This window comes from Calliphora vicina, chromosome 2 (genome assembly GCF_958450345.1).
Source record: "Calliphora vicina chromosome 2, idCalVici1.1, whole genome shotgun sequence".
NCBI classification, from domain to species: Eukaryota; Metazoa; Arthropoda; class Insecta; order Diptera; family Calliphoridae; genus Calliphora; species Calliphora vicina.
The window spans coordinates 47,572,513-47,582,373 of NC_088781.1; the positions used below are offsets into that span (position 1 = coordinate 47,572,513).

At 34.2% G+C, this 9,861-nt stretch overlaps 2 protein-coding genes and 1 non-coding gene across 3 annotated transcripts; 2 read left to right on the top strand and 1 right to left on the bottom strand.

Annotated features, from left to right (window-relative positions):
- The first annotated feature begins 41 nt into the window (after positions 1-41).
- LOC135952370 (ATP-dependent DNA helicase DDX11) lies at positions 42-3,802 on the top strand. The gene is made up of 3 exons (XM_065502269.1): positions 42-2,660; positions 2,715-2,912; positions 2,984-3,802. Exons 1-3 carry the CDS (start codon positions 831-833, stop codon positions 3,653-3,655), a joined length of 2,700 nt encoding a protein of 899 aa, XP_065358341.1. The 5' UTR covers positions 42-830; the 3' UTR covers positions 3,656-3,802.
- Positions 3,803-6,025: 2,223 nt separating this feature from the next.
- On the bottom strand, positions 6,026-6,132 carry LOC135952772 (U6 spliceosomal RNA). Its single transcript, XR_010576134.1, has one exon. It is a non-coding gene; the product is annotated as a U6 spliceosomal RNA (small nuclear RNA).
- A 588-nt stretch (positions 6,133-6,720) lies between these two features.
- On the top strand, positions 6,721-9,330 carry Cdc23 (cell division cycle protein 23). The gene is made up of 5 exons (XM_065502270.1): positions 6,721-7,625; positions 7,688-7,867; positions 7,929-8,093; positions 8,168-8,604; positions 8,667-9,330. The coding sequence occupies exons 1-5, from the start codon at positions 6,842-6,844 to the stop codon at positions 9,189-9,191; spliced, it is 2,091 nt and encodes a 696-aa protein (XP_065358342.1). The 5' UTR covers positions 6,721-6,841; the 3' UTR covers positions 9,192-9,330.
- Positions 9,331-9,861: the final 531 nt, after the last annotated feature.

The window sequence follows — 9,861 nt, forward strand, 5'->3', positions numbered from 1 at the left end:
AACAACTGAAGTTGAGCAGCTGACTAGAGGTCACAGTTGCAGCAAATTTTTTGGCGGCGGTGGGTAGGTAAAAATATGGCGGCGGGTAAAAGCCAATGTGATATTGTACAGTGGTAGGCAATACATATAAAACTTATTCAAATATTCAATAAATATATCAAAATCCCAAAAAATTCTTATGCAATTTGTATTTTTTTAGTGTTTCTTTAAACAAACTAAAAAGTATTCCATATTAGGTTATTGCCAAAACAATGAAAACGAATAATACCGGACAAAATAACAAACAAAATTCCCCATTTCCACGACAGCCGGTTCTACGCACCGGAATGACCCGATTTCACTCGACCAAGGGCTGTTAACTCAGCAAACACTGCTGCTACAACAACTAACAAAATTCCCCAAGAAGTTTCTTGTGTGGCAAGCCATTTGCAGTGTGGCAAAAATAATTTGAGACAGAAATATGTATTACGGAGTGTCTACAAATACGGCTTTTACCATTCTTAAAGTAGCACATATTTCTGGCCCGATTTGCCATCATGCTTCTGGTCCTTAAATGGTATTCAATTTTTTTTCATAATAACTCCAAACGATTTAATTCTTTTAACTATTTTTAATTTTAACCTAGATTTTACTTACAGCGTTTCTTGTTTTCGTACATGTAGACATCATTGATTCTTGGCGCCTTTTTATTTACTTTTTTTCTCTATTAAACAGATTTGTTGTTTTTAGATTTTTGTTTATAATTTATTTGTTTTATTGTTAAAGATACCTTAATTATGTTAAAAAATTAATATTAATAACTACGTCAGTATTATTTAAATGCTCCAGGCATGTATTCACCAAAAGCTGTATTGTCTTGTCCAACGGACTTCGACTTTCCCTTTACACCCTATTCCATACAACAACAATTAATGCAGGAATTGTATCAGGTATTGGAAAAGAAACAAATTGGTGTTTTCGAGAGTCCTACGGGAACTGGTAAATCATTGACACTCACTTGTGCCGCTCTCAAATGGTTGGAGGATCATGAGCAGTTGGTGAGACAAGAGCTACAACAGCGTTTGGAGGCTGTGCAAAAAGAAGTATTAAAGTTGGAAAAAGAATCTCAGGAGGTCTCGGATTGGATAACCATGCATTCCAAAACGTCACAGCAACGCCAAGAGTTATTAGAGTTAAAGGATTTGAAGAAACTTTTGGATGAATATGAGGAGAAATTAAATGAAATTAAAAGTAAACAGAAATTATTGAAACAAACTCGTTCAAAGGGCATAAAAGTAAATAGGGTGGAGGAAACTCATGCAGCAGATATGCAAGATGATGTCAATATTTTACTAGATGATTCTAATTCGGCTGAGCATGAAGAAAGTTTCGATTTGGGTGAAAAACGTGAAAAATACCGCGATGTACAAATATTTTTCTGTAGTCGTACTCATACACAATTGGCCCAGGTGGTACGGGAAATAAAACGTACTAAATATGGCGAGCGTATACGTTGTGTTTCATTAGCTTCGCGTCAACAATTGTGTATACACAAACAGTTGCGTAAAATAAATAATACCGCACTGATTAATGAAAAGTGCTTGGACATGGCCAAAGAGTCCAAGACAAATGTTAAGGCTACATCTTGTGATACCGAGGGTTGTGTGCAGAAAAAAGCTAGGATATCGCAAGAAAAGTCGGGCTTAAATAGCATAACGAAATGTGGATTTAAAAATCAATCATTAGTTCAAGATTTAAGTGAACTGTCATTGGTGGATATACTAGATATAGAAGATCTGGTAACAGAGGGTGAACAGCTACAGGCTTGTCCATATTATGCTGCCAGAAATGCCACCCACTTGGCTCAAATAGTAATGTTGCCCTATCAACTTTTACTGCACAAACGTACGCGCCAACAAAGTGGCATTGATCTTAAGGGTGCCATTGTGATCATAGATGAAGCCCACAACCTTTTGGACACCATCTCACAAATGCACAGTTCAGAATTGAGTTTACAACAGTTGCAAACTGCACATCAACAAATATTGGCCTATAAAATGAAATATTCATCACGTTTCAATTCTTCCAATTTATTGTCCATAAATCAATTGCTGTTTGTAATCAAAAGATTGATAAAGCTCTTAAAATCTTCTAGTGGCAGTGATAACACCAAATCCTCCTTCCGCATGCTTTGTACTTATGAGTTAATGTCCGAAGGTGATTTCTTTAATATCGACCTCTATCAACTCTTGCAATTTTGTGAAAATTCCCGTTTTGCTCAAAAACTTCAGGGCTTTGCCAAACGTTTGGCTGCCCAACCAAATCCAAATGAAAATCAACCTCCCGCCAGTGGCAAATCGGCAGCTATAGGTCTTCTGCAACGTTTGCAAAAGGATCACACGGAAAAGCATCAGAAATCTTCTAAAAATAAACTGGAAGAATTAAATACAAATTCCGATACGCAGCCGACTGTTAAGGAAAAAACTATTTACCCAGTAACATCACCTATTAGGCCGCTAATTGCCTTTTTGGAGTCCTTGTGCGAAAAGTCTGATGATGGAAGAATTTTAATAAATATTGCTGATGAATCTGTTAAGAATTATGAGTCTCAAACTAGCTTTAAGTATATTTTGCTGAATCCGGGAGCACATTTTCAGGATATTGTTAAGCAAGCAAGAGCGGTAACTGGGTTTTTTTTTCTTTAAATTAATTAAATTAACAATAATTTATTTCAGATCATAGTTGCTGGTGGTACTATGCAACCAACGGCAGAATTAACCGAACAACTGTTTCACTCTTGCCCAGAACGTGTACAATTACGTTTTTACGATCATGTTGTACCAGATGATGCTGTGCTACCATTTGTGGTAACAAAAGGGCCCAGAGGAAAAAACTTATGTTTTAACTATGCTCAGCGATCATCTAACGAAATGGTAAGTACATTTTTAAACCTTAGGCTAGTCTAGTCTAGTTAAAAAAACATTAATTTCATTTCCAACTACAGCTATCGGATCTATGCACTGTCCTAGAAAACTTATGTAATGTAGTACCAGCGGGTTTGGTATGTTTTCTACCATCCTACGACTATTTGGATACAGTTTATGCACAACTACAGAAAACTGGAGTTTTACAAAGAATTTCCAATAAGAAAAGAGTCTTTAGAGAACCACGCAACATCACGAGCAATGACAGTGGTACGGGAAGTAGTGGCGAATCTTGCCAAACCGTGGAACAGCTATTAAACGATTATTCCAAGGCAATAAAACACAATCAAGGTGGTGCTTTGCTGCTGAGTGTAGTGGGTGCCAAACTAAGTGAAGGTCTTAATTTTGCCGATGATTTAGGCCGTGGCGTTATAGTTGTAGGCATGCCATATCCTAATCGCAATTCACCGGAACTGCAAGAACGCATGTCCTATTTGGATACTACTTTGGGTCCGGGTTCCGGTTCCGAATATTATGAGAATCTTTGCATGAAGGCTGTCAATCAGTGTATTGGTCGTTCGGTGCGTCATATTAGTGATTATGCCTGTGTGTATTTGTTAGATGAACGTTATGCTCGTGAGAATATACAACGTAAATTGCCACAATGGATTTCGAGACATTTAAAAGTTGCCACCACTTATGGCCAAGTGCAGGGTGGCACTGCTAAGTTTTTTAAGCAGAAAAAGGTGTAATGTATTATTTTTATTATGGTGTAACTTTTTTTTATATTTTTTATGTACTTTTTATATACTCTTATATCATGTAGAATGTAATTATGTTGTGATTTATACTTTTGTATATATTTATTTATTAATTCTAGGAATAAAGTTTTTTATGTTTATTAATAAAAATATTGAACATTTTTTATATAACTGCACAGATTACACAGATATATCTGGTTCCAATAATATGTCAACAGAAAACAAACAAAAGAAAATGTCGAGAAATGCCGATTTTCTCGATTTTAAATAACAACCTAAGTTGGACTATAACTGATATACTGATGTATTTATCATGTTTATAAGTCGTTTGGGAAAGTTGATTTCAACAGACAGACGGCCAGTCGCAAATGAAAAATGTGGAATTACAAACGGAATGACAAACTCCACCACACATGGTAAAGAATTTAACAATCGTGAGACAGTTACTGTATAAACTCAACATTTGTGAGGAAGACAAGATAATTTAATAACAAGAGAGTTTAAGAAATTCCCAAAAATTACTCCCCGGTAGGTTATCAATAATATAAAATTGGAAATTAGTTCTCGACATGTTAGCCGGTGTGCAAATGATGCTAGTCCTCTTATTTCAAAAAAAAAATAACGTACTGCTCGTAAACAATTAGCCAAAGAATATTTAAACTGGTCAGGACAGAAATGGAACACTGTTGTATTTTCGTATGATTCCAAATACAATTCAAGAGGCAGTGATGAAAGAACATTTGTAAGGCGGCCAAAGGGAAAGTGACTGGACCTTAAATACACAAATATGACCATAATAATGAAATGCTACATTATTTTATTTTTATTAATTCTTCATTTACATAACCAATCCCTTAAGGGCCTTATATGTTTAATAAACGCTACTAGCTATATATAAAAACTACAATTAACTGTTCTGTAAACGAATCCGATTAACGCGTACGCTTTTTTAAAGGAATGCACATACATATTTTTTAATGTTCTGTACAAAATCCTGTGATTTATGCAAGGTTGGCAACTGATTACAAATGGTAACAAGTAAGAAATTATGGATGGTCAAGCCCGACCATGTAATACCCTACACTAAGTAAAAGAGCAAAAACATTTTTCTTTTAAAATTTCAATAATTTATATTTTTGAATGATTTTCGGAAGTGGGCCTTATATCGGGGCTATGACCAATTATGGACCGATCACCATGAAATTAGGTCGTGTGATTTATGTCTATATGAAAGTTTACTATGTTGAATTTTGTGAGTATACCAAAATTTTTAAGCGATTTATGCACGTTAAAGTGATCTTCGGAAGCGGGTCTATATGGGAGCTATGACTAATTATGGACCGATCGTAACAATATTTGGTGACATGAATTTTATATATATAAAACTTTTTGGAGCGCAATTTGTGAAGATACATTTATAAATTAAACATTTATGACCGATAAAGTCCAATTTCGGAAGGACATTTGGGGGCTAGGTGAAATAATTGACCGATTTCAGCCAGTTTCAATAGGCTTGGTCCTTGGGCCGAAATAATAATATGTACCAAATTTCATCGAAATATCTTCAAAATTGTGACCTGTACTCTGCACACAAGGTTTACATGGACAGCCAGCCGACCATCCAGCCAGACGGACGGACGGACGGACGGACATTGTTTAATCGACTCAGAAAGTGATTCTGCACAAACGCATTATACCCTCCCCACTATGATGGTGTAGGGTATGAAAAATAAACAATGTTGGTATTTAAATTAAAAATTAGTATTTTCTATTATATCGGTAACGGCAATTGCAGTTATTTCGGAAACGGTAGCTTAGAGTTAACGGTTATAGAACAGCTACGAATATATTGCAATGATGAAAGAGTAGTGGTAAATAATTAAAATGTATGTCATGGAAGTCTTGAATATGTTTTAGTTTTGTTTTTTGAAATATTGGTTGGGTATACATGTGGATTGTGTTGTGATATTATTGTTGAATAATGATAATGGTTTATAGGATTTTCTTTAACATTGAGTCTGATGTAGCTTGTGATGTGACGGCGGATGTCTATTTTTTCTACTGTTCCATCCATTATGATTGATGCAATAGAGGTGTATTTAGCTGTGACATCAGCAGCTTTATTTCCAGCGATTCTGGTGTGACTAGGTATCCAGTATAATTTCATCCATTTGTTTGCTGTATGGGTTATTTTTATTTTTAAAGATAGCTGTTTTATTTTTATTTGTTAATGGAAAATGAATGGTCTGGTAAATAGCATATAATTCATCTGTGAAAACTGATGCATGTTAGTGCAGTACCTCTGAGATTAAATTTTTACCTACTTCGTCTACTAACGCATAAGCAGGCATTAGGTTCCAGAAAATTGTGTAACGCTTCACGATTTTAAATGCCATCCTTGCGCAGGTGCCATGCTAATCATATCTGTATCGTTGCAATTTTAGTATATGTTCTGCCGAAGCAAGAACTCTATTGTTTAAACTTATACAAATCAATTTTATTAATTATAGATTTCTTTCATATCGTAACAATAAAATGTGTCGTTGACGCCTCAATTGTGTTCTTACCAATTAAACTCTGTTAAAACTGCATATTTTTAAACTGAAAGTTTACCTGGCATAAACATGTCTCTATATAAATACAAGACAAATCAGATCAATATTGAATTTTGGTAATTTAAATACCAATTTACAACTAAATAAAACAAATTTTCATAAATATTACTATTTAAAAATATATACCAATCTATTACAATTTCAATGACGCCACCCTGTTGCTTAAAATGTAACTATTCACGGAGAAACGATAACATAAAAATCAAAACAAAAAATTTTACATAATTTCTTTTATTTATATTAATATTTGAATGTTAGTTTATGAAAATCTACTTTTTTAACTTAATTTTGTATTTTTTCGTTAATAAATTAATTTAGTATTTGTTTATTTATGTGGATTTTTTTTGTTTACATTTATTTGAACTAGCAATTATTTGTGACGCCGTTTTTTTTCATATGACTTTGAATTCTAATTGAAAATATCATTGTTTGCCGGTAAAATTTACCACAGTGAAGAAGAAGACATAGCAACAATTCTGTAAATTCGCATTATTTTTGTGTTTTAACAAAAAGGAATTAAAAAAAATAAGAAACTCCCAAGAGTTTGCTGAAACTGTGAAAAATGGAAGATGAGTATTTCAATGTGCCTTTAGAGGATGTGAAACGTGAATTAAGACGCGGAATTATAGAGTGTCAGAAACGCGGCTTGTTGCACAGTGCCAAATGGCTGGCGGAGATGAACCATGGTCTGAGCGATGTTGATATCGATATGAATAGTGAGAAATGTGATTTTAGTGAAGTGGCCTTGGATGGTATTACAGCGCTGGAGTATGATAATTATTATTTGGCCAAATGTTATTTTGATGTAAGAGAATATGATCGGGCGGCCTATTTGGTGCGTAATGCTGAGTCGTGCGTGCCCAGATTTTTACATTTATACGCCACGTATATGGGCTTGGAAAAGCGAAGACTGGACTCGACCACAGATCAGTCAAATCTAAATGATTCGGGTCATGTTAAAGATTTGGCTGACCTGTTGGCCAATTTGAAGTCTGAATATTCCCGAGGGCGTTTAGATGGTTATGGCATGTATTTGTATGGTGTTGTTTTAAAGGCAGTCGATCTTAATCAAGCCGCTCAGGAAGTGCTAACACAATCGATACGTGCCGCGCCCATGTTGTGGGGTTCATATGTTGAGTTGGCTCCTTTAATTAAGGAAAAAGAGAAACTGCAGTCAATGCATTTGGGTGGCCATTGGATGAGACATTTTTTTGTGGCCCACACCTACATAGAAATGTATTTGAATGATGAGGGTTTGAAGGCGTATGAAGATCTACAGGCAGCTGGTTTTCGTAAATGTGTCTATGTGACATCACAAATGGCACTGGCCTATCACAATAAGAGGGGTAAGTTCTACATTTTTTCCATTTTAAGATTTATTTTAAATTGTTTAAATGTTTTTGTTTAGATGTTGATAAAGCTATAGAGATATTCCAAGCTTTACAAGAGGCTGATCCATATCGTTTGGACAATATGGATACTTATTCTAATTTACTATTTGTTAAAGAGTTAAAGACCGAAATGGCTCAATTGGCCCACAAGGTGGAGGGCATTAATAAATATCGTCCGGAAACATGCTGTGTTATAGGTAAATGCTCTAAAATGTTTCAGGATTTGGGTTTTAATTTAATTTTTGGTTTTTCATTAAGGAAATTACTATAGCATACGTTGTGACCATTTCATGGCCATTACTTATTTCCAGAGAGCTTTAAAGTTAAATCCCAAATATTTGGCAGCTTGGACTTTAATGGGTCATGAATTTATGGAGGTGAAAAATACAAATGCAGCCATACAAAGCTATCGCAAAGCTGTGGGTAAGTAAAAAATGTATTTCAACAGAAATTGTTTTATTTATTTTAAATTTATAAATTTATTTTGTTGCTTTTAGAGGTGAATCGCCGAGATTACCGCGCCTGGTATGGTCTCGGTCAGGCTTATGAAATCCTTAAAATGAATCACTATAGTTTGTACTACTTTAAAATTGCCCACAAACTGCGTCCCTATGACAGTCGCATGCTGGTGGCTCTGGGTGAGACTTACGAGAAACTGGATAGATATGAAAATGCCATACAATGCTACAGTAAAGCCTGTGATGTGGGTGATATTGAAGGTATAGCCATGTATAAAATGGCCAATTTACATGAAAAACTGGGGGCACTTGATTTGGCAGTAAAATGCTACATAATGTATTGCGACGATGACAGAGCAGCGGCTGATAAACAAAGTTTATATCATGGCTATATGACATTGGCAAATTATTATGAGAGTAAAGAGGAATATGATAGGGCGTCTCATTATGCCTACAAGTGTTTGGAATCGGATGATGTAAGTAAATATTTTAACAAAAATTGGTTTAAAAAAATCTAATTTTATTGTCAAAATTTTAGCGAAAATCTGAAGCTAAATCTCTACTCAAAACCATAGAAAATAAACGTAAAATAATAATATCGGTGGCTGGAGGACAAGCTGCTGGTAACTCCAACTCAGCTAATAATGTAGCAAATGCTGATACCTCTTCTGATGGTGACATGGATATGGAATTAAGTGAATTTAAATTTAATGAATACATGATGAGTAATCGTCCTAGCACGAGTAGTGCAGCGGCTGCCAATGATATCTCGGTAAGTTTTAAAACTTCAGGTAATATGACAAATGAAGTTGGAACCAGCACACATCAAAGTACACTGGATGTACAGCAACAACATAAAATGTCTGCCACTATCGGCGATGATATGTCTTTAAGTGAAAGTGATATGACAGCAAATACCTCTATAGCCACCAATAATACACCATCAAATATACACTCTAGACGTACATTGGCCTCAACTTCGAATGCCGCTCAGATTATTGTGGAAACAGAGGAAGATGATGATACTCATTCAATGGAAATGTCTTCTATATCAATTGATTAATGAAATTTACAAAAACCTAAAAAAAACCTTCAAAGTTATAAATGAATTTCCTAAACGACGATAAAAGAAAATTATTCCTGTTGTGCAAGATTGTTGCTAATCTTCTAGTTTATTATTATAAATACAAATAACCTTAAGGTATGCCTAACCATTATTTTTCTTTATTTCCTTCATTTTTATACATACATTTATTTATTTTTGCTGATTTTTGCATTTATTTAACCATATTGGTTTTATGTTTGCCTTGAGATCATTTATTTTTTTAAATTAAAATAGTTTTATTAACTATTTTCATTTCAATATCGTATTCTCATTATTATTTGTTTAAGTCTTCTATTAAAAAGTTCAAACTTTTTATATTTAAGTTCCTTTATCGCATCTTTCTTCACTATTTTGATGATTAACATGTGTTCACAGTTATTAATGAAAATCTAAAAGAAATTTAAATAAATTTTTTTTAAAAAAGCCATTTATTTTTGAAGATCTTAAAGCAGTAGTCAAAATTTTACATTTAGACTTGCTAATACTCATTTTACTGTTCCTGGGTAGTGCAAATATTAATTAGTTCATATGATTTGATGTGTTTTACTTTTTCGGGTTGGATGAATTCGATGAATCTTGGCAATTGCAATCAGTTTTTGGTGAACCATATTTTATTTTGGTGGAAAAC